This window comes from Haliotis rubra, unplaced genomic scaffold, assembly GCF_003918875.1.
Source record: "Haliotis rubra isolate DU_JTF1 unplaced genomic scaffold, ASM391887v1 Scf145, whole genome shotgun sequence".
In the NCBI taxonomy this organism is placed as follows: Eukaryota; Metazoa; Mollusca; class Gastropoda; order Lepetellida; family Haliotidae; genus Haliotis; species Haliotis rubra.
Genome location: NW_025765392.1, coordinates 276,337 through 302,137, shown reverse-complemented (window position 1 = coordinate 302,137; position 25,801 = coordinate 276,337). Strand labels below are relative to the sequence as shown.

Genomic DNA, 25,801 nt, shown 5'->3' with positions numbered 1-25,801 from the left:
ATTACTGAACATTGTAAACATGTTTGTCTCTTTCAAGCAAAATGATCTACAAACTGTGAGGACTGTGAAATGAGGTCCTTTGGAGTAGTCTAGCAACAGATTGAATTTCTAAGGCTGTATATAAGATGGATGGTTTCCTCACAACTCATTTCAAACGTTTCACAAAGCATGTTGAAACAGACAAAAATACCGGTAGTATAGGAGAAACACCATGTCGACTTTCCTGCAAACGGGACTTGTCAGAAGGGCAATGACCTGTCTGAGAGGCAAGCACTGCATGAGGTTTACACTCGCCTTCTGCATAAGTGACGTGTTAAGGAGAAGGGTGTATCTTGTCACACACAAAATAGTATCCTAACCAATATTTCACTAGAGTAAAACTACCCTTGTAACATCACTTACTATAGAAGGGTTTGATTGTTTTAGTTGTGTTTTAGAGTGTTTTAATTGTGTTACCTGTTTTATCTGGGTGTTACTGGTATTGTGTTTTACTGGTATGTATGCAGTGACAAAAACTGGTATCTTGTTGATCAGTTTCTTTGTGTTGATCAAATTAAATACAACCTGTGAGTGCTTCATCTTTTGCATTGCTTTGACAAGCAGAGATTCAGTGTAACACTATAAGCTAATTTCCCCTCGTTCTCTGCTAGTGTTGGTCAGCGGCAGCTGCTATGTCTGGCAAGAGCTCTCCTCAAGAAGACCAAGATCCTGATTCTGGACGAAGCTACAGCAGCCGTTGACATGGAAACGGATGACCTGATCCAGCAGACGATCAGGACAGAGTTCAAGGACTGTACTGTGATGACCATCGCCCACCGACTCAACACAGTCATGGACTATGACAGGTGAGGAAGCATTACTGGTTAAATCACAAGTAAAGAAGGTTCCAGTACAGTATGCTTTGGGTGCAGGTACAGATGTTATTTGCATCTATGAAAAGGGACAATACCATTCACATCCATTTATACCTGTAGATATATCTATGTTTGCAATGGGAAAACAAGGGCATCGATAGTCTAGTTGTCTCGCTGTGCACAGACATGCATGTTCATGCAGGTGGGTGAAGGTTTGAATACAATGACTGCTTATAACCCTTACTTTGATAGCGTGTACATGACAATGGGCTTCAGATGAATGTGTCAACAGCCTGTTTCACTGTCGGCTTCCTACATAAAGCTTCCATGCTATGATACAGGGGCAGACCCAGAGGGGGATGCGGGATATTACAGAATTAATACTTGCCCGTTGAAGATACTGCAGTGTAATATTTTTACGGCAATATTACACTAGTGTAATACCGCTAGACATATGATATCATAATGGTTACAGTTATGACGTCACAATGCTAATGCCTCTGTCGTAATGGTATTACACCTTGCTTGACTCGCGGAAAATTGATATAAGAGTCATCACACTGTTGGCAGTTTCTATCAATATATGTTGGAGAGTAATAACAGAATACTAAACTCGCTTCCGTGAAATACCATTTGTATTAAACTCGTGAAAGATTTAGCATCAAACTCGCTTTTGCTCGTTTGATACCAAATCATTAACTCGTTTAATACAAATGGTATTACACTTAAGGTGGTTTAGTATCCTCTATATACTACCATCAATCAGACTGGCATCCACTTCAAGCACTTGGAAAATATAAATGTTCATAGTTTATGTAAAAGATGCTATTTTATATCAAGTTGCCAAATCGGTACTTGAAGCTAAGGCTTATAGCATCTACATTTTTCTGTGCAGAGTTGCAACAATCCTATGGTCATCGGGCTTATCCCAGTGTCTGAATCTTGGTGTGTCTGCATCATACTCTTTCAGTGAGGAAGATGTATAAAGCCTGCATCACATCAGACTTTCCTGCAACATTAAGCGGACATGCAGTCATGTAATTCAAATCTTGTTCAATGTGGCTTTAAGCCCAACTCAATCACTGATAATCACTATCCTCATCATCATCATCATCATCATTGTAATTATCATTATTATTTCCCCAGGATTTTGGTACTGGATAATGGCAAGGTAGTGGATTTTGACTCCCCTCAGTCTCTCCTCCAGAAACCTGGCGGGGTTTTCTACAAGATGGCTGAGGATGCGGGACTGGCGTGATGCCGGTGCTACGGTACTGGTGATGCAGTGTACTTAAAACCATGAAGCATAGGGCAAATACAACCACAGTCACTTTGGACGAGTAGGGAACACATCACTAAAGTCTCATATTCATGTTCTTTGCTATAAATATTACCATGTGTATTGATGCTGCGACAAATCAGCTTTTTATTCAGTGGTGGTTACTGTGGTTTGAAACTGACCTGTCAGAATTGAGTATTTTAAAACACATACATCTGAGATGTCTCTATTTCCCATTGGGTTGGAAATATTTTAGCTTCATAAATCATTATGTGCATAAGCACAGGTGTCATCTCACACACATCAGTGTATTGGTTACGTCTCATGAATGGCAGTGTTGATATTATTCCAGTCTTATTGTAGCAGAAGTTTGGATGGGCATCATGGTAGAAATGATGTCTTCAGATTCAGATTCAGATTCATTTTTATTCAGTATTTCGGGCCTAAAGGCCTATAGTACAAAAACACTTGCTACAATTATATGCACGTGGTGGTTGTGGTGACATTTCTTGCATTGAAGACATGTTTTAAATAAATTGCAATAGATTTGATAATATCAATATTTTTAGAATTTAACAGACTGGACAATATTTGTTCATCTCTTACAGGTGTTGGTACAAATGATAAATACTTACTTCTTAAATCTAAATACTTGGTACACACAAATAATACATGAAATTCACTTTCAATATTACCTGTATTACAATTTTTACAGATGGATTCATTTACATCACTGAAAGCTCTATTGGTTTGCGTAAATAGTGAATTCTAAAATCATGATTCTAAAATGATGTCTTAACCTAAGGCAAGACAGCAGTTGTGATCAAGGATTTTAAAAATTAGTGATATAGAAATTACTATAATTAGCCTGTGTGTCACTGATCTTACAACACCTGTGTAAGAATTCATGCTCTTGCTGTCACTCAGAAAATTGACACCCATAAGACCAGTCTTGAGACATATGCTCTTATAATAATTTCCATTCATCACTCTGCTTGTTTTGATAATAATCATAATACGTTGTCAGTTATTAAAAACAAATTCTGTCCAGTACAAGGTTAGTGCAAAAGGTATAATAATATTTATGTTTTAGAGGAAACATTTTCGAATCTTTACACTGTCTCATGAAGTACTGTCTCCAAATGCTGAGTGTTACTCAACATGGATTGCAGGGATTGAGGATTGGGTATTCCCCCACCAGACAATAAGCCAAGTGTTGCCTTGTTGTCTGAATTATACATGAAATAGATCTACAAGTTGAATCACTGTTATATATTTTAACAATCTTTTTATTGTTTAGTGATGAGTAAAATTCATATGCATTTGGATAAAAATGCAAAATTGATATTTGCTTATGGGTTATATTTTTCATGGCTGTGAAAAAAGAAATCCGCCATATATCTATCATCCACCATGTTCCAATGTTTATTGTGATATGACACTGGTTTTATTGCCTTGCATTTTACATTTGGTAATTGTGTAAATTTACACAATATGTATATCCAAATGTGTCTGTTTCTTGTATACCCAAGGATCTTTAGAATTTCAATATATACAAATGTATCAGTTGCTCCGTGTATGATGATGTAGTGGTCTTGTCAGGTGGTCATCTCATTCATCTTTCCTCCACCTGGGTGGGGTAGCCTAGTGGTTAAAGTGTTTGCTTGCACATGGAAGACCCGGGTTCGATACCCCACATGGGTACAATGTGGGAAGCCCATTTCTGGTGTCCCCATCCATGATATTGCTGAAATATGACTAAATGAAGTGTAAAACTAAATCCACTCACTCACTCGCTCGCTCACTCTTCCTGCGTGACCCATGCGTAATTAGCAATTCCCTGTGTAGAGTTATGTCCCTTTGGCATACCATCCTATAATAATGAGTGTGAATCACAGAGTCCCCTGGCTTAAGATTTCGATTTGTCAGCACCATTCATATGTGAATCCTGTTATCTTAAGACATTCTGGTTGGCCTCCTGAATTAACCGACACACTTTCATGTGATGTAAATTCTGTTTCAAGCCGTAGTAAACACTTGTTGAGGCGGCCTCCATGTTACTGCCTGGTGCTAGTTGTAGATGAACCATAGGTACTGTAATCACTGCTAGGTCACTGAGTAACTGTAATATGCATCAGTAGTATGTTCATTTTTCAGTGGACACAGAATGTGAGTATAAAATGACTTGAACCAGATTAGATGGGACTGCCAAATGGCGTAATACAGTAGTGCCCTGCAGAATCCAAACACCTACATTTACAATGAAGCCTTGTCATTTAGATGTTGGGACCATTAGACAAAATGGGGTGCCTGTATAAGGGGATGTTTTTACTTGTCAAGTTTGTTTGCGGCTAACCAGAGCTTGTTTGACGGTTCACTGATTGCCCTAAGTACATAATTACATTTTGCTTCATGTTGAATTTTGTTAATATCACACATTTACATTAAACTATTATTATGTAATATTCTATAAATTGCAGCATTTGGTTTTAGTAGTTATTTAAGTAACAAAATTGCTATAATGCAACTGTAATGCAAATGAGATTTACAAAGTACTTAAAAACCCAGAAACCAACATATACAATCTCACTGAACTAGGAAATGTATATGCCAAAGTTTTCCTATATTTCACAACCATATTTGGTTGGCAAACACTGTATAAAGCCCTTTATGTTTAACAGTGTTTGACAATTTTGATGAAGTCCTAGAAATATGGCTTTTTTCATATTTTGGGGGCTATGTATACATAATTATATTTTATTAACCTAGATTGTCCCCAATGAACTCCTCAGTTAAATTTATGTTTCATCATTCTGCTGGAAATTGTGATATTAGAGGAAGAATAACTGTAAATTGTTAAGAAAGAATCTCAAATCTTGGAAAGATCTAGAAATGAACTCTTCTTGTATTATTTGTTATAAACATGTTGATGTTTGAAAATTATCTGATTTTCCCATGCCATAACTTCATATTCATAATCATTCTATTACATAATGTCATATTTTTCTTGTGTTGTATTTTTTAATCAGAATTGAAAACAATGTGTCCTTTTTTGAGAAGTATGTATGTCTGTTGTTAACCAGATAGTAAATGTAGCTGCTGTTTACTAATGAACTTTTTTACATTAGGGGAGCATTTTTACTTATATAGTCGAGAAAACTGAAACTGATTTTTAACTGATCTTTGTAGTTTTTATGGATATGAAATCTCTATTTTGATAAATGATTCTAATTTCATTAGCTGTATGCATTTACTGTGTGTATATGGATACCTTTTGGTGCCAGTATTTATTTTGATTTTAAGTCATTCTTTTTAGAAGGACATCTGAATAGTTTATCAATGTTGTGAGTTGTCTTCCCTTCTTGAATACTAATTTAAGATTCTTGGTCAAAATTGTCTTCACAGCAGAAAGTTTTGACTTTGGTTTGAGATAAAAGTTTTCTTCAAAGGGTGATTCAGGCCCAGATATCTGTTGTGTCCACAGGTTGATGACTTCAGGTCCATATCTATTTGGCCTTCGTAGGGTAATGATTTAAGGCCTAAGTTGAGCCACTGACTCTGATAAGAGTTGGTTTTACAGATACAGGTTGATGACATAAGGACCATTTTATTTGAACCCGTGAAGATCCGGGTTAGAATTGATCTTCAGTAACCCATGCTTGTCATAAGAGGTGACTAATGGATCGGGTGGTCAGGCTCACTGTCATTGTATACCAATTGCGTAGATCGATCATGATGATGTTGATCAGTGGATTGTCTGGTCCAGACTATTATTAGACTATGATTATTTATAGACCGGCACCATATAGCAAGAATATTGCTGGGTGCAGCATGAAACTAAACTCACTCACTCACTCATTTTATTTCAATTGTTAATGATGAAACTCAAGTTCCTTTGAGTTCCCAATTACATAGGAAGGTAAGCATGGAAGATGGCTCTTTGCTTTGATAGTTAAAACTACAAACACGGAGAGTGTGCATTTATTGCTTTATCATTATGTGCAGACATTAATGTTAAGATATATATACCCACAGAATATTTTGCAATCTATGTTTTATCTTCCACAACAGATTGTATAGTGTGATCTTGCAATATATGAATAATATGTATATTTGTTAACATTATTGAGTTACAAATAAACTGTTAAACTTTTACTCAAATGTTTTAAGTGTTTTTCTTTAAATTGAAAGATGTTTTAGTTCACCTGACAGAAAGACAAGATGGTATTTTCTCAGAAGCCTCTGGATCGGTGCGTTGAGTTGGGTTTTATGTTGCATCGGCATATTTCAGCCATATAAAGCGACGAGACCAGGTAGGTATTTAAACACATGTTAAGTACAAAGTTTAAATGACTTCAAAAACACATCTATTTGTTACATTATTACTTACAAGCAGAAAATGCCATAGCATCAAAGACCCGTGAATATCTGGGTTAGAATTGAGTCTTCAGTAACCCATGCTTGTCCTAAGAGGCGACTAACCGATGGGGCGGTCAGGCTCGCTGGCTTGATTGACACATGTCATCGGTTCCCCATTGCGCAGATCGATGCTCATGCTGTTGATCACTGGATTGTCTGGTCCAGACTCAATTATTTCCAGACCGCCGCCATATAGCTGGAATATTGCTGAGAGCTGCGTAAAACTAAACTCACTCAATCACTCATAGCATCAAATTCAAAAAACAAGCAATTCTTCATTCACATTACATAGTTACAATTTATGATACAGATCAATCTTTCTCAAGTGGTTTACAATCAGATGACTGCTGATGCGGAATTCACTGAATCAGTGAAACTGAAGCTTTAGCAGGAGGTGGAGCCATCCCAATCTTTCCATGTTATTTCCTTGTGGGTAAAAACAGTCATCAAAGTATGTCGTGTATATTCCTCAACTACTAGGTTTGTTACCCAACAGGTTAGAAACAACGTTCACATTGTGTGTCCACCAAAACAAACATCGCTCATTGCAACAGCATATTGTTCATGTAATCCAGTTTATATTTAACATTTATTGTTATTTATCGAAATCATGTCACTCTTGAAATGACATCATAGCTGAGGATTGTATTGTCAATCAATAATGGTGGTTTACTATGACATCAGTCGCGATCAATGCATTTCAAGACACGAGATAAGGAATGGTTACGAAATACAGGTATTGTTTAAAGATTCAGAAAATCCATATTCTTGCATCTTGTTCACGATAAAGTCCAGTCTCTTTATGTTTGTGTAAACTAAATCCTACCTGGGTTGTCTAAGAAGATACCAACGATGAGGTAACGTTAACGGCTCTTCCAAGAGTACGGATAATGGCTTGGGAAACCGTGGTCTGTTTGGCCAAACTGGATTATCAGAATAATAACGCATTGTTTGTTTTGATCCTTATCACCTGACGAGTAGAGCCCAAGGTGTTAGAGCATAAGCAAACATCCTCTGTCATGACCATGGATAGCGCATTTCGTTGGACTTAACCTGCAGGATAACCTGCAATGTCTGACACATGACACCTACATTCTCAGCGTTTACATCGCTGTACCCGAGCATCTGGCGGTACTTTGGCAGAATCTAGAACAAGTATAGGTTTTGGAAATAATGCCAGAACGATTAAGGATTGAAATTATTTGAATGAGCCGGCATTAGTTACAGCGTCGGTTATGATCTTCCACAGGGTAATCGTATCCCGAAGAAATGATTTGGCATAGGACTGGGTTGTACATGTGATCGTTTGTAGCGTCGATATATTTCTAACTTTATGATCGCTAATATTATAGACTTCACTTGGTGTGAGATCGTTGAGATATTCACGAGAAAAACTATTTCTCATTTCGTCAAATGTAATGTTGAGCTACGTCTTATTCTTTTTCAAAGCAATTTGTTTCGTAGTAATTATCGCATTACTAGTCCCACAAACTGTCCCAAGATTATTATCCCAATTCCTAAATGTTCATCACCTTGTACTTAATTAACAAGAGTACAGCTATTTAGTAATTTGGTCTGACATTGAAGCGGACATTGCGACTCTTTGGTCTTATTGAGGTTCGATTCCACTTGCCATTTAAAATGGGCCAGTTTAGAATTCTTGGCTAATCGTTACAGACACAATTTGTTGCTTAGATTTCATCAATGATGACATATATTATTGATGTATCGTCTGGAAAAAGCGGAAAAGTCTCCTCCATGCCTTAGACAAAGTCGTTTACATAATATGACCCTTGGGGTTCTGCACTAATTATTATTCTGACCCGCTACCATTAATGACAAGTGTTCAAGCAGAACAGTGGACGCGTCCGTGCATGTTCTGAATTGGAACACATAGGCCATATTTAGGTCGTAACGTATACCCTGAAGATTATCGAGGATGAGTATACCGGGGTTAGATGAAACTATAGCGACACAGTATACCGGGGTTATGATAATCTGTATACACAGTATACTGGGTTAGAAACTGAGACAATATCTTAGATGAGAAACTTAACGGACACAGTATACCGGGGTTGCATGATAAACTGTAGCGACACAGTATATTGGGGTTAGATGAAAAACTTTAGCGACACAGTATATTGGGGTTAGATGAGAAACTTAAGCAACACAGTATATCGGGGTTAGGTGAGACACTGTTCGTATACCGGGGTCAGATGAGAAACGGATTAAGTTATATCACATTTGAGCAGGCTGCACGTGCTCACATGTTTTAAGCAAATGTGGACGACTCAAACGCATCTTCGTCCGGTGTTTTCTTACCGTTGCAAATACCTGTTGCAACAAAAGAACAAAAGTAAGCATTTAAGAGTTTTGCAATAAACGTACTGTTTGTTTGATGGCTATATTTTGTATTGGAACAAGTGGTCAGCGGGATTTACAAATATGCCGAGGACACAATGACATGCAAAGGGATCCACGCGAATGTTTTAACATTAAATTCTAACTCACAGGATTCAGATGGCAACAAATCGGGTGTTTACTATTTGTAGCTGCGATTTGATTCAATGTTTGCGTTAATATTTATGACATCCCCTGAATGATAATGATCTGGACTAGGTAAAGTAAAGTCGGTTCAAGCAGAGACAATATCGTTATATGGTGTCTGGTTCAAGTGATAATTGTAAAAGGTTGTCTGATAAATACCCGACAACAAGACTTGAAGTCGCATCTTTATATAGATCTTATTGATGTATTCTTTATCTATACATGCAGGGTTTTAGTATTGGTTGATGTATCGGTTGATGTATTTATTCAACAGTGATATATTCATGTTTCATTTTTAATAAATTTTACCATGAATTCCTGTTTCATTAGTTGCTATCCATTTTTGACCAAACACCTCAACATGTCTGCTGTGTCTACATACGGTTAGGCGAGAGACGCGACTCTGTTATATAACGTAAGCAAGCTTCAAGCACTTGGCGCTATGAGCTCGTGACTCCCATGCAGGTCAGTCAGATGTTGTCATACCGTTGGATACCGAATTCAACAAGCTCCTACGACAAAGCTGCATACACAGGGGCTGCTCAGCGGATCCTATTCCGAAATTTGTAAACATATTCAATGAAGTTTTGCTACCGTTCTCATATCAAAATTTCCAGTTATACCCCAAAAATGTGTTGTCAAATATATTGATTCATGACAGCTGTCAGTATTTAAATCCTTAAAAATAGACTCGTAACTATATGGCTGAAATATTGCCGTTAAATTTTAACCCACTCACTCACTTAACATAGAGCGTCATTCTAGTAAAACCAAAAGACTCACTTAAGTAGTTATCTTTTTCGGATAAGCAGAGACGACATTGTCTCTGTTTGAGACGTATACTGGTAGATTATATCCCTATGCTTGTTTCCATCCATTTCATCATTTTAGCCGTGTAGGAACCTACACATGTGCGGGAACTCAGGTGTGGAGAAGAACGTGATAAAAAAAACTCACGTATTGCACCACATCATGTAAAACAGTGCTGACAATGTGATAGAGATAAACTATCTTCCAGAATTCAGGTCATGTCTACAACACAGTGAAATCCTACCAAAACATTTTTTTATATAATATCTTGCCTTCTGCAGTTGTCTCCCCTTCGTCTGACCATGTGAATGTCCATGTGTCCTATGTTGTACAGACCAAGTAGTGAGATAGCCAGCCAGTCTGTCTGTGGGGATCACTCAACAGGATGGGGGGATTCTGTCATGGACAGCCTCTGTGGGTATGTTCAGTTCTCTTTATTGTAATATGTGCCCCATCTCAATATATACCATGTCTGTTGTGATTTTGAAAATTCATAATTGATTTCAATATCTAACTTAAGATCATACTTCGATCCCAGAACTAATGAAATGTTTCACCTTTTTGCAACTGTTTGAGCTCACATGGTGCAACTTATAAGCTTTAGGTTCCTCCCAGTATAGACATATATGTGATCAAACATTGGGTTTTTTTCCATACAAATGCATGTGACAGGCATGATTATGTCATATTTTTAAATTGGTTATCTCTGGGGGTGGCCTGTCAGTTTGTAAAAGCAGGGATATTTAATATGTGTGTATGTTTTAGCATTGTTAATGTGTTTAATAACATCATTAATGTGCATGTTTATTAGCAGTGTTTATGTGAATGTTTGTCATCAGTGTTAACATGTTGGTTCATTAGCAGTGTTAATGTGTGCACTTATTATCAGTGTTTATCTGTGGAAAGTGTTTTGTGTCTTTGTACAATAGAGGTGTTTACTTTTAAGTTAGCCTGTTATCTCAGTGTTGGCTATATGGATAAACAGGGTTGTCCTTGAAAGTGTTGTACAGTAGACTGTACATATTATAGCTGCATGATTATGTTGTGCTTATGAATGTGATCTACGGCACAATAATTTGCGGAGGAGAGTTGCATCTCTTATTTGTACCAGGATCTGCTGACTGTTACTTAGTATCCAGGATCATTATGATTACTTTGTTTGATTTTATTTAGCTGATTACATCCATATTCAAGTTTTACCATGATAGCCAGTACGAAGGCAATTTTGAAAGATCTTTTAGATTGTTATTGAGAGAGAACATGAAAATCATAAGTCACCATACAATTGTCAAAAGTCCATTGTCTTTTGAAATAAAATTTATCAACACTTGTCGATGAAAGTTTAATTCTTTAGACAAGGCTCTGAGTTTTGAACTTTAGCAGCCAGGTACCTGTGTTGATATATTTCATTTCATCAGATACATTTAGGGTGATGTCTGTATGTACTTCTGGTAACACATGATGACATGCAGATGGAATTCGATCAGGCTTGGTTTACCTGGTAAATGTATTGCTGGTCACAAGATGGTGTATGGTGCTGAATAAGTAGTCTCTAGGAAATTAGTTTGTAGAGTGGCCAGGTAGTATTCTAGTGTTGTCAGTGTACATATGTCTATATTCCTATCTGGATTTGTCATGGATTCTAAACTCAATGCCTCTATCATGCAAACTGCACATAAACATTGGTTTATTGTTTATTTGAATTTCTTGAATTTAGAGAGATTGTTGCAATGCATTCAATGTGTAAATAATGTAAAACTATTTGATATCAAAGTTTCATTGTCCTATATATTGGTGGCATAATCAGCAAAAAGATCCGTATATGATTCATGTTGACTATGGCATACATATAGTGTCTTGTGATCACATAGGTATATAGATCAAGATAAAAATTTGGGTACATCTGAGACTTGACCCCATATTCAAGACAAAAAGGAAAATCAGAGCATACTTTGAGCATATACCTGTGAAGATTTGGGTTAGAATTGATCTTCAACAACCCAATCGTAAGAGGCCACTAAGGGGATTGGGTAGTCAGGCTCACGGACTTGGTTGACACATGTCATCGGTTTCCAATTGCGCAGATTTATGCAAATGCTGCTGATCACTGGATTGTCTGGTCCAGACTCGATTATTTACAGACCGCCTCCATATAGCTGGAATATTGCTGAGTGCAGCGTAAAACTAAACTCACTCATTTTGAGCAGGCACCTTGAACATGGATTGTGTAGAGCTGATAGTGAAGGTTAACATAGGAATCAGGTATTCAGTGTTTTCATTATGAAATGGGATAATAAAAAAAATTATTTGTTACTTGGTGATTAAAAGTCTTCATTTATTTCCCAAGGGCATAAGGAAAGAACCTTGAGTATTTCATTGATTATTAATGCTCAAACAGTAACTTGTTATAAATCTTTTCTGATGGTTTTTAATAAAACATAATAGTACTTAAAATATACATATTCCTACAGTCAAATCATTATTAATAGAAAAAATTCATTGCAGTGTTCACAATAGTATGAAACCATAATATTTTGCTCCAAACCATAACAATAAAATCTTCTGTTAGTATCAATATACATTTAATATATATGCCAAGACCAATGTGTAAAGACAATTGTTTCTTGTGTTTTATAGATCGTTGTACAGGAAATAGCAGCATATCTTTGTCTAGAAACTGTGGCAGACTATATTGTATTTTTACAGTCAAATACATATATTATTATAGAAAATGTTATATTCACAGCCAGTGACAACCACTTTATGTAATTAATGTTTATAAGAAGCTCCCCTTTTTCAATTTTCTACTAACTTTACTTTTTACTGTATGCTAGGATACATACTTACTTGCAGAAGTGACCACTAGAAGTGAATGATTGTTGCCTTAAACAACATTCAGTTATGTTCCAGCTATATCCAAGCAACATGATTATGTGGATAAGGCAAACAACAGTAACATGTCACTAACCTCCTGCTGATGTACCTTGCAGTCAGGTTATGATAACACTTAGTGATTCAGGTCAAAAACATTGTAATATATAACTGCCCTTGATATCATGCATATGTATTTCATCTTATGGGTATGAGGTCACAGGTTGATCCACATCAAACATTGTAATATATAACTGCCCTTGGTGTTATGTATCTTGCTTTGTTGGTGTAAGGTCAGTCAGATGACGCGTTGATCCAGGACACACATTGTATTATATAGCTGCCCCTCATTTCATACCAATATACCTCACCACTCTCCCTGTATGGTGACATCCACTTCACACTTTATGACTGGTCTTTCTTCAGTACAGTTACTCTTGTCTCAGTAATGGTCAGGTAAACACGGTGTAAATTCTTCCCACAAGTCAATTCCAAAAAGTAAATACCGCATAATGTGTAACTAGTCGTAGCAGAATTCATTAACAAATGAAATCTGTTGACTCTTCTTTCAAAATCAACAGATTTCAAGTAATTTTTCTGACTTAACCTGGTGGTTTATATATAAATTCAATTTAATTTTACGTAATACCTGGTAGTTTAATTATTTCTACTTGTTCCCAGGAAGGGGGATGTGTGGTGGGGTGGGGTAGCCTTGTGGTTAAAGCATTCACTTTTCACGCCAAAGACCAAGGTTTAATTCCTTCCCACAGGTGCATTATGTGGGAAGTCCATTTCTGGTGTCCCCTGCTGTGATATTGCTGGAATAGTGCTAAATGTGGTATAAAAATATACTTACTCACTCCACTTGTTCCTAATGTATCTTCAGAATGGGTCAATTGTAACAATATTACTGTGAGACCAAATTTATGGATTGATGTCTGACATATCAGAGGTCCAGCCATGGTTGTAGTGCAAAGCAAACTGTTCTCTGATTAAGGTTTACAATGTGTGTCACAGTAAACACAGGAACCTAAGGTCAACAGTCTTTATGACTATTGCTGATTCAGCATTTACTTAAAATGGATCCTGGGTCAGTTGGGAAGAGTGTAGCGCTAAACACTTATCTAAAAATAAATAATGCATTTCTTTCAATAATAGTATCAGCCCTCTGGGAAGCTACCATATAATTTATTTTTTTTAAGTTAAGTATTTAGATTACAATATTAAATGAAAAAGTTTGAATGAATTAATGCAATATTGCATTAAATCGAATCACGCCCCCTCTACCGGCTGAAAATTATTTCAAGCGAACCACATAGAGTTATTGATGTACGGAGCAATTGTTTACATTTCATATATGGCAAGTGTTCTCTGTTTGGAAGCTGTTCGCCTCGAAGTTTCAATTATCGATTTCAGGCAGGTCTTGAGGGATTATTGCATCAATAGCAGCTAAAGTGCATATGCCCCAATATAGATAATATATGCCAAAATATTGTCGAAAATGTGTGAAATTGTGCCTTCAAGGAAAATGTATGGAATATACATACAAGTATTATGTACTAGTATATATGTGGCCTGTTTGGAGACACGCATGGGGACATGACTACGCCTTTAAATCATGAGCCTTTTATGTAGATAAGTCAGTGTTAAGTAGTAAACATAATGTTTGATCACACTCTTCTTAAAGCCGTGACCTGCATCATCTGGAAGCATTGGTTGATGGCTGAGATTCTCACATACACTAATGTCCATATAATCACATCAAGCAACGCAAATCAGGCCTTGGTTTGCAAACATGAACAACTTACTCAAAACCAAGTCTAATGGATGTTACATAATGTTAATGATTTAAAACAGTTCCAGGCTTACCACGTAATTAGGAAGAGGTAAGCAAATTTGTACAATCTACGTGACAGCGACAGGTGTTACCAGAGCGTCATCTTGATCACAGGAGCATGCTGCCACAACTGGATAAGTACTCCCTATTTTATAGAAGATGGGAGTCGTTAAGTCTAAGTTGTATGTGTTATTTTTGTGTGTGAGTGAGTGGGCATATATGGTTTTTACACCGCTTTTAGCACTGGACACTGTAAATCCCCAGGTCTTGATTGTACCCATGTGGGTAATCAAACCCGTACTTCAGAGTGACAAGCGAAGGCTTTAACCACATTGTGGACCACCTCCCATTTTGAAATTTGTGAATTTGTTTCCTCAAACCTTTCCAAGTATGTTCTCCACATGAGAACTTTGAAACTGAAAGGTTTGTCAGGTTTGTGGTTGTGCAAGTGAATGAGTGAGTGAGTGTCTTTGGTTGTTAAAAATATGTACAACTACACAAACCATCAGCATGTGTAAATAATATGGGTAAGACTTGTGTCCATATTTCCCAACAGTTTAAATGTATATAATTTGAAATATTTGTCAGTATAGAACATATACACCTAAGTGGAATCTTGAGTTGTGACATGCTGGATCCAAGACAGTGGATATCAAAGAATCTGAGACAATATCCTTGAAAACATCTGGAAGTGAAAACCAACTGGAATTTTTAGTTCTTTTAATTACTGACACGATCCACATGTGACCATTTCTGCCTAAATAACCAAGATCAGTAGATGTTGAGAACACATGTGACCTGATTAAACGTTGTTCTGTTCCAGGATACAAATCTAACATGGTACAACACTTGGCCGCAGTTTACCAGCTGCTTCCAAGACACGCTCCTAGTGTGGTTGCCATGTGGCTGGTTGTGGCTGCTGTCACCATTTTATGTGTACTACCTCACATTGCAAAGTGATGATGTCATCAAATTAAGCCATTTATTCCTTGCGAAGTTGGTAAGTTTTGTCACACAGTTCATGCAATTGGGTGATTGCCTATCTTCTGATATTCCTGTCATAAGAGCACAACTATTGAGTTCATGTATTGTTTCTGAAATAACAATGAAATAATTTATGTGTTAGGTATGGCTCCATATATTATTGAGTATTTGCCATTTTGATAAGGTAAAGAGATAAAGAGATTATGCAAAGCTCCATAATTTGTAATGTTTACAGAATTTCAATGTTAAGCTGTAATGTGATTTTTACACTGTTTTCAGTTTGGTACTAAGTGATTTTCATTCTATTCAGGTCATAAATGATTGTTTCTATTGAAGTCATAACTGGCTAAGTCATTGTTTCAGGCATGGTACCATGTGATATTCACACTATGCAGATCATAACAGGCTTGGTACCATGTGATATCTCACACTATGCAGATCATAACAGGCATGGTACCATGTGATATTCACACTATGCAGATCATAACAGGCTTGGTACCATGTGATATTCACACTATGCAGGTCATAACAGGCATGGTACCATGTGATATTCACACTATGCAGATCATAACAGGTTTGGTACCATGTGATATTCACACTATGTAGATCATAACAGGCATGGTACCATGTGATATTCACACTATGTAGATCATAACAGGCATGGTACCATGTGATATTCACACTATGCAGATCATAACAGGCATGGTACCATGTGATATTCACACTATGCAGATCATAACAGGCATGGTACCATGTGATATTCACACTGCAGATCATAACAGGCATGGTACCATGTGATATTCACACTATGCAGATCATAACAGGCATCATCAGTACTTATCAATATTCATAATATAAGTGCAGAGTTAGGCAATTGTTCTGGCATGGTACCATGTGATATTCTACACTATGCAGATCATAACAGGCATGGTACTTATCAATATTCATAATATAAGTGCAGAGTTAGGCAATTGTTCTGGCATGGTACCATGTGATATTCACACTATGCAGATCATAACAGGCATGGTACTTATCAATATTCATAATATAAGTGCAGAGTTAGGCAATTGTTCTGGCATTGTACCATGTGATATTCACACTATGCAGATCATAACAGGCATGGTACTTATCAATATTCATAAATATAAGTGCAGAGTTAGGCAATTGTTCTGGCAATACTGTTTTCCTGTATACTGCAGTAAATTACAAACTGAATATCTCCCTCTTCTCCATTTGTATTGCATTACACAAATAATGGGTTTATCACGCCCATCATTTGGTAGAACCACATCAAGAAAAGCGATTCTTTTCACTGTTTTATGTGTTTTATCATGTTTGTGGTTTTCTTGTAGTTCACAACTTGTCTGTTGATGGTGACCACCCTTGTCAACATGATACAAGTTCTCAGTCGTCTCCATGACAACCAGTCTCCTTCATATTTTACTGCTGACATACTGTCCCCGATCATCCTCATCTTCACATTTGTAAGTAGAATACACAACTGGAAAAAATTAGGCACCCCTGCAATTATTTTGTCAAGTCACTTTAACAAAGTTAACTTCTTGTGAGTGAGTTGGTTTCAATGCTGTTTTGAACAGTTACATATATAACCACAGCATGGCTGCTCAATATGGGAGGTTGAAGCCCAAAGTGATGCAGGTCTCATAAGTTTATAAGTTTGGTGAAACCCAGGAGAACCTATATAGTGTTGCCATACCTTGAAACTATATAAATCAGGGCAAACTGGGATTCAAACTCACAATCACAGATGTTTGGCATGCCAAAGGGATGCAACTCTGCATAGCTAATAGCAGCACCTTCGATGACTGGGCCACCATTGTTCCTTCTTGTCAGCTGGACATCAGTTCGTCTGGTCCAGAGTTATTTAGTTGTAGCTGGAAAACACAACTCACCAATGAAGTGTGATATAATCTTGGGGTGATAACTTTTTGGAATCCACTGGTCATTCAGATAAACACTGCCAATGTTATTGTACTTTGCTGTTGACATTGCTGTGCTGTTGTCTGCAGCTGTTGTCCGGTGGCCTGTGTGTGCTGGAGCGAAAGAAAGGATTCATCACATCGGGCGTGCAGTTCTTCCTGTGGCTGTTCCTGGTCCTCTCCGGGATCATCCCTTTCTACCACATCATCATACAAAAGGCAGGGACTGAGACATTTTACAAGGATTAACCTGTTATATGTTGCTGACTTTTATTTTCACCACCTAATTCAGGGATGATGAGCTAGATGGAATTTGTTTTATGATGGATTTTTGTGTACATAAATGTGGGTCTATTTACCTGATAAAAACTGCAAAAGGATGTTTGTTTAGGTTTGCTCGAAGCAAATTATGTATGATAACTTCAATTTTTCTGTTGTTTTTTCAATATGGTATATTTTCTCTCAAAATAATGAGTGAAGTAATATTGAAAGTGTCCTTGCCATATTTCTTTGCCACATTGGGGGGGGTGGGGTAGCCTAGTGGTTAAAGCGTTGGCCCGTCACGCCGAAGACCCGGGTTCGAATCCCCAGATGGGTACAATGTGTGAAGCCCATTTCTGGTGTCCCCGCCGTGATGTTGCTGGAATATTGCTAAAAGCGGCGTAAAACCAAACTCAGTCAGTCAGTCTTTGCAACATTGCAGACTTGGTCATTTTTTATGACAATAGCCGATTAATATTGTCATTGTTTCAGACATATTAGCAATACACCTTGCAGTACCTATGTTCTATTGTACCTGTATTTGGGTTGTATGTACTGTAACTGTGTATTGTGAACCACCCTTTCCATCATCATTTCAGACATGTTCAACAGATATCCTGAAGTGCTCCATGTTCTACTGCTACTATTTACTCCTTATAGTACAACTAGTTCTACACTCATTTGCAGAGAAAAGGGGGAAAACCTACATAGCAACAGTAAGATACTAGACAGTCTTAAAAAACAATTCTTTGAGTTCATGCTGTGTTAGCTTATGCCTATGGAACTTCGAACAAAATTGATAGAGTAAATTTAATACATGTTAATATCTGCACATGTTCAAAGACATGAATTTTCATATAAAGATTCCGATGAGAAAGCTGGTTGTTCGGTACCAAGAAATCATCACATGCACCATGTGTCTAGTTCAGAACGTTGTCACAAATGCTTGGTGTTAAATGTGGCAATTGTTTATTAAGGGGTTGTTTCATTTCAGTATTTCTTCACTTAGTATTTATAACTTAAGTCTTCATTACATGTTGTATGTTAGCATGTAAAGCCTTGGTCTTGCATTAACCAACAATTCTGCCATTACAGTGTAGGATGGTATAAATTAATTGTTTATTTTACTGAATATGAAGTAATTAATGAGTACCAGATATTCATCTTCACACCCGAATGAATTTAAGCAACTTTAATGGAAATTGTACTTTCACTATCATTTCTTCAGTTTCCTTATCTCTTGTAGGTACAATATATTAAATAGTCATTGCCTGGAAACCAACGTATATCTGATCTGAGGATTAAGTAACTTCTTTACAACAGACAGTTATACTGGACTATTGAAAGACCTCATGTCATTAGAGTTTACTTCTTGTCTTCCAGTCTCCAGAGGTAGATGCCTCTTTCTTATCAAGGGTTCTATATGAGTGGACAGCAAGGTGGGTGTCATCTTCTGCTGCATATATTGTCCTTCTGTTGCTAAAATGGCATAAAACTATACTCATTCAAACAGTTTTATGTGTTTCTTTATAAGGCTCAATTTATATTTATATTAATGGTACTGAGGCCATCAGAACATAAGAGGAAAACATAATGGAGTTGGTTTAACTTTCACCTAAATTCATGCACTTACTCAATCATCAGGGACAGTGGGGTAACATAGTGGATAAAGCATTCGCTTATCACACCAAAGGCCCAGGTTTGATTCCCAACATGGGATATGTGTGAAGGCCATTTCTGGTGTCCCCCACCGTGATATTGCTGTAGTATTGCTAAAAGTGGTGTACAACCATTCTTACACACAACTCAATCACCAATTGGTATATGAAGGAAAGGTATGGCAAGAAATTGTATTGTTTTTGTTACAGACTTGTTATGAACGGCTACAAGACCCCTGTAAAGGAGAATGATGTGTATGACCTTCATCCAGATGATACCTGTAGAAAACTAATGGAACCTTTCCTTCCCAACTGGCATCAAGTGAATGAAGATTTTAAAGCAACAAAAGGTGAGCCATAGGAAGTTATATGCACACATAGCCACCTTCCCATCATCTACCAACAGATTAAAATGATGTTACTTGTTACCAAGCCTGGTACTTGGTAATGAGATAAAACAAGGGCTGATCGGCTAAGTCATAATGTGTGTCAGCTGGGTACCCAGTTTAAATGCATCTCATTGGGCTAGCAACATAAAGCCAGGATAAATAGTGAGTACAAGCAGCTACACACATGCATGTGAAATTAGTCTTGATGGTAAGTTCTTTATTAAACCCTTTCACCGCTCCACATCTCTGGTGTCTGTGGAGTTGACGGTAGTCGGTGAAAGGAACAGGTGAAAAATCAGGTGTTTAATGGAATGTGCATTTTTCTGAACATTCAAAATGTCTTGAGATTAGTCAAGGTCAGCATTTAGTTCTTTTCGTAAGATAAAATTATGTCCTTGTCATGGAAATATCTAACATTATCTAACTTTTGTTCACATGTTGATTAATGACTCTCATAGCACTTGCAATTATTCCAAACATCAAAGTAACATATGAGCTGTTGTTGTATGAGTAATTTTAAATCATGCTGCCTCTTGAATATCGCAGAAAGATTACTGACATTAGATGATATCCTACCATGGACTTATTCCGAATTTCCATGGGAAAGTTTTTTGGTAGATGCTCAGAAAATATCAACAGTCAAGGTCATATGGTAGAAACATCTCACTCAAAAGTGGGTTTATAAAAAGTATTCTTAATAAAGGATATCATAAACCATGTATTACCCTCTTTTGGATGATTCCTGCTTTGGTCAAAGGTGAAGATCATATCATTCAGAACACTGGTCTCCTTAACCACATTGGCCATTGGCCAATTCAAAAAAGTGTAAGAGGCTAGCTAAAAGGTAAAACAGTCCACATTTTATCCCGTTATGATACTGTTGTGTTTTAGTCACCATAAAGACACCATACAAATAACATCATCACTTTTCTACAGTCTAGAGTTATTACAATTTCTATAATTTGTCCTTATCCTGATTCATGATTATTGCTTATCTCCCTTCTCCTTCGATGGTCAAGTGGAAACCTTGAATCCCATTCAAATTCACTGAAGCCTCCATACAATCACTGACCCTGAGTTACCTCCCTTGTTCCCACCAAAACCGGTCCCACGTGACCTGAGACTAGCTCTTATCACTCTCTCCTTCATCGCCCTCTGTCCATTTTTCCCTTTTAATCTGAATGTATTTGTGGGGCCTGCTGGTTACATTAAAATGTGTTAGGTCAACTCCTGGAACAATCTTGTAGTATGTGTGATTATTTCCAGCATGGCAGTGAATTCAACCCAACAAACTTAAAGTATATTCAGATGCATATTTTGTTACATATTTCACATTAATTTCATGTTTAACAGTATTCTGTATTACAGGAAAACTGAGAAGCAAACAGACAACACCTATGTCCGTTTCACCAACCATCACTCATTAGATGAGACAACTCCACTCCTCTCACACAATATCGACTCTAAGAAGGCAGGCAAAGAGGAAACTGTATCCACACCATCAAAGAAGACCAACAAATATCCATCTCTTTTGCGGGCCCTGGTGAAGACATTTGGCATCCCAGTGCTAATCAGCCATTTCCCCAAACTAGTTTATGATTTACTTCTTGTGTTTAAGCCACAGATCCTGGGGTAAGTTGACCGAGACACATCCTCGATAATCTCCAGGGTATACGTTACGATCACTCCCCACTATACCCTGGATGCATCCACGGCTTGGCCGGATAATTATATTACCTCCCTTTGCTGGCTCCGCATTCTCACAGTAGCCAATCAGCTAAGCCGCCGTTACATCCGAGCTTGCCAGTGTCAACAAAGATAGCGTCGCAGACGCTGCGAAGTTTTGTTAGCAGTGCGACTCAGATTTGGGGGGGAAACATACAGACAAATTGACACTTCTGAAATCTTAAAAGAATATATGCAAGAACTCCTTCTACCTCTTTCAGAGTACCTCTGCAACAATATATTATTATGTTGCCAAGTTTAAACCGTTAGATGATTTAAAAAGCGAAAGTGAGTTGTGATTGGTACGCTCAACTTCCCAGCGTAGACACCTGACTGGATAGAAAGGCAGCAAAAGGAGGTAATAAAATCATCGGGCCAAGCCGTGGATGCATCCAGGGTATAGTGGAGAGTGATCGTAATGTATACCCTGGAGATTATCGAGGATGACCGAGACATAGCTATGTAGGAATTATGAGTGTTCACACATTATATGGACCATATGGGTAATACTGTTTAGTGTTAAACCACTAAAAGTAACTCTTGAAAATTGTGTAAATATATACACTATTTTAATTGTAAGGTTAACGTAAAATGAAAATCAAACCTTTTTTTAATTTGTAATCATGCTGCAATGTCATAAAAGTTGTTTGTAAAGTTTGATCCATAGTTTTTAGGAAGTGCTTGCATATTTCATCTCTTAGTTACAAAGTCATAGTACGTGTTTCCATGTCTTCTGTCTCCTAGACACAAAAACATCCATGTTACAGAATGGGTAGTCTGTGACTGTCTCTTGGACACACTCAGGTCCATGTCACAGAACTTGTCTTTTAATTCTGTCTCTTAGACACCCAGAGAGATCCATAATCACAAGTGTTATCTGTGACTTCTGTCTCTTACATACAAACGGGCGGTGGGGTAGCCCAGTGGTTAAAGCGTTTGCTTTCGCTAATGCGTGAAACCCCGGGTTCAGATCCCACAAGTCAGTCAGTCAGTCAGTCAAGTCAAGTCAGTCTTACATACAAAATTATATATCCATGTCACCAGGAATGTCATTTGCACACTGTTACACACACACACACACACACACACACACACACACACACACACACACACACACACACACACACACACACTCTCTCATCTCTCTCTCTCTCTCTCTCTCTCTCTCTCTCTCTCTCTCTCTCTCTCTCTCTCTCTCTCTCTCTCTCTCTCTCTCTCTCTCTCTCTCTCTCTCTCTCTCTCTCACACATGCATGGACGCATGCACGCACACACATACACACAGATCCATGTCACATAACGTGTTACCTGTGAGTTCTGTCTCCTTCAGAGAGTTGGTAAGCTTCATTGAAGACTCCAGTATCCCGGCATGGAAGGGATATGCCCTGGCTGTCGCCCTGTTTGCCTCGTCTGAGGTCCAGTCCCTCATCATACAGAGAGTCACATATGACGCTTTTATTTATGGAATGAAGATACGGGCAGTTCTAATATCGGTCATCTTCAGGAAGGTATGTCAAGATCAATGATCTGTTTGTACACTATACTGAAACAATAAAAAAACAACAAATTTGAGCCATGACAGTATTGTAGTGGATAGTTCCACTAAGATGGATCCAATAGCACTGATAGGTGAATAATTTAGTAGGATAATAGAGAAAACTGAATATATATATATCTGTTTATCAAACTGAAACCAGTTATATCAATATTTATCATTGTACTTTTTTATTCTTGATGAATTAGGACCCATGAAGATCCAGGTTAGAATGGATCTTCAGAAACCCATGCTTGTCGTAAGAGGCAACTAATGGGATGGGGTGGTCAGGCTCGTTGACTTGGTTGACACGCCATCATATAGCTGGAATATTGCCGAGTGCAGCCACACCGACCAAACCAAACCTTGATGAATCAGCTGTGAGTCATGTTGATTACAGTTCTAACTGGCCAGGTGCAGCTGTGTTCCCACTAAACCTTCCCACAATGACAGTCATGATACCATGTACTTACTTATGAATGTCTTTTTCTCTAATTTAGAGCAGAATAGGTTCCTAGAGAACATGATAACATGGTTACAATGTATGACTTGGTATGAATTATTTCTCATACTGTCAACCATGTCTGACCCAGCTATTTAAAATCTGTCTGATAAAGCTGGAATATTACCCATCAACATAAAATCACATACTCCCAAAATTCTTTCAGTCTTTAACAATGAACAACCAGGCCAAAAAGGACTCAACAGTTGGAGAGATTGTCAACCTGATGTCGGTAGACGCCAACAACATCAACATCCTGATGACGTACCTGTTTTCCCTGTGGTCAAGCCCCCTCCAGATCATCCTGGCTCTCTTCTTCCTCTACCAGACGGTCGGCTATGCCATGTTTGCCGGGCTTGGCATTATTCTTCTCATGATGCCTTTCAATGGTTTTATCTTGGCCAAAGTGAACAGTCTGCAGGAAAGCATGATGGGCAGCAAGGACAAACGACTACGGGTGATCAGTGAGGTGCTCAACGGGATCAAAGTGAGTGAGAGCAAATGGATCACATGGAATATGGCCTTCCAATAGTGAAATCATACTTATGACAAAATGAAAATCTTCAGTTTGGTCATTGTCATTGGGCAAATTGCATACAATATTTCCTTGACTTTCAATTTTACACTGGGTACACACTGGTTTTGTGTTGCTGCTTTTCCATTTTGTGTCTCAAACACAGAATTATTAGTGAAGTTAATTCTTAAATATTTCACATTCAGGCACTGATTTGTAACTTCATCTACAGCAATGCCAGACCTGAACATTTACATATTTCACCTGGGCCTAGATTTTCGAAGCTCTCTTAGCGCTAAGATAGTCGTAAGTGCCATACATTAACATTAACTTAAAACTATCTTAGCGCTAAGAGAGCTTCGAAAATCTAGGCCCTGGTTTTTACCCCCGAGTAAGACAAGCATTTATTTCTCACACCAACTGAAGGAGGGGGGGGGGGGTAGCTTAGTGGGTAAGCATTGGTTTGTCATACCAAATACCCGGGTTCAATTCCCCACATCGGCACTATGTGTGAATCCCATTTCCGATGTCCCCGACCGTGTTATTGCTGGAATATTGCTAAAAGCGGCTTAAAACTAAACTCACTCACTCACTCACTCTTGTAAACACCAAATGAACACTGAATATTGTGAAGCACATTCTTCAACACTGACAGAAACAGTATGATGACAATCAGTATTCATTTTATGAAACACCCAGGCGGAATTTTACTGTTGTTTTTCAGAATGGCAATTGAGATGATTGAAAAATATATTTCAAAACTTGCTTCCCTTCAGCTTGATGTCATTTCAGGTTCTGAAACTGTATGCATGGGAGGAGTCTTTTAGAGGAAAGATTGAGAAAATACGTAACATGGAGATTCACTACTTGTGGAAAATTGCCCTGTACTTCTCTGCTGTTACCTTTTCATGGACAGCATCACCATACTTTGTGAGTATTCACTGGTTGTAGTAGTAGTAGCTTCAATTCCTTCAAGTCACGATATGGCTGCAATATTGCTGATGTGATGTTAAATAGTAACTCACTCACTCAATTCCTTCAAAGTGACAGCATATCCCTATGTATCATATAAGAGAAGTTCAGCTTTTTTAGGGAAACCTCTCAAACAGTATCAATCTTTGTTTTCGAAAATAGAAAAGTAACTCACAAGCAGACAAATAAAACAAATTCCTTGGAAGAAATTTTGTGGAACATACTGAAAAGAATGAGCTTAGCACTTTCACCATTATTGTCAAAGTAAGTTATATTGCTGCAAAGACATCCTCTCTAATGATAAAACTGGAAAAAAAGATATTGTCAAATGTTTTAATAAGTTACTGTTGAACCAACTACCGGCGTCATCTATTTATCTTTCCTCTTCTAGGTTGCCTTGGCGACACTAGTCGCATATGTGTTCATCTCACCATCTCACTACCTGGATGCCAAAACTGCATTTGTGGCAATAACCTACTTCAATGTCTTCAGGGTGGCCATAAATCTGGTTCCCATGGTTGCTACAGATATTGTTCGAGTAAGTTGAAAACGTTTATAGGATATAACTTATATAACACTTTAACTTGTCACTTATGATAACAGATTCACGGGAGTTCAGTTAATCCCCATCTTTGGTTTTGTGAGCACCAAACCCTTCCACTTTTATCCTTGAGGTTGTGTATCCATAAGCAGGTGCTGTGGGGTG

At 37.7% G+C, this 25,801-nt stretch overlaps 2 protein-coding genes across 2 annotated transcripts in view; both read left to right on the top strand.

Moving 5' to 3' along the window:
• Window positions 1–2,549, top strand: part of LOC124269476 (multidrug resistance-associated protein 1-like) — a 48,998-nt gene extending 46,449 nt beyond the window's left edge. Inside the window, 2 exon segments of the mRNA XM_046704477.1 lie at window positions 651–845; window positions 2,001–2,549. Of these exon segments, the coding sequence (XP_046560433.1) occupies window positions 651–845; window positions 2,001–2,112 (307 nt within the window). The 3' untranslated portion in view covers window positions 2,113–2,549.
• A 7,002-nt stretch (window positions 2,550–9,551) lies between these two features.
• Window positions 9,552–25,801, top strand: part of LOC124269432 (multidrug resistance-associated protein 1-like) — a 36,884-nt gene continuing 20,634 nt past the window's right edge. Inside the window, exons 1-13 of the mRNA XM_046704437.1 lie at window positions 9,552–9,665; window positions 10,244–10,327; window positions 15,441–15,617; window positions 16,954–17,085; window positions 17,632–17,760; window positions 18,402–18,518; window positions 19,186–19,241; window positions 19,671–19,809; window positions 21,216–21,481; window positions 22,904–23,081; window positions 23,776–24,096; window positions 24,916–25,053; window positions 25,487–25,633. Coding sequence (XP_046560393.1) covers window positions 10,295–10,327; window positions 15,441–15,617; window positions 16,954–17,085; window positions 17,632–17,760; window positions 18,402–18,518; window positions 19,186–19,241; window positions 19,671–19,809; window positions 21,216–21,481; window positions 22,904–23,081; window positions 23,776–24,096; window positions 24,916–25,053; window positions 25,487–25,633 — 1,833 coding nt within the window. The 5' untranslated portion in view covers window positions 9,552–9,665; window positions 10,244–10,294. The remainder of the gene's footprint in view (window positions 9,666–10,243; window positions 10,328–15,440; window positions 15,618–16,953; window positions 17,086–17,631; window positions 17,761–18,401; window positions 18,519–19,185; window positions 19,242–19,670; window positions 19,810–21,215; window positions 21,482–22,903; window positions 23,082–23,775; window positions 24,097–24,915; window positions 25,054–25,486; window positions 25,634–25,801) is intronic.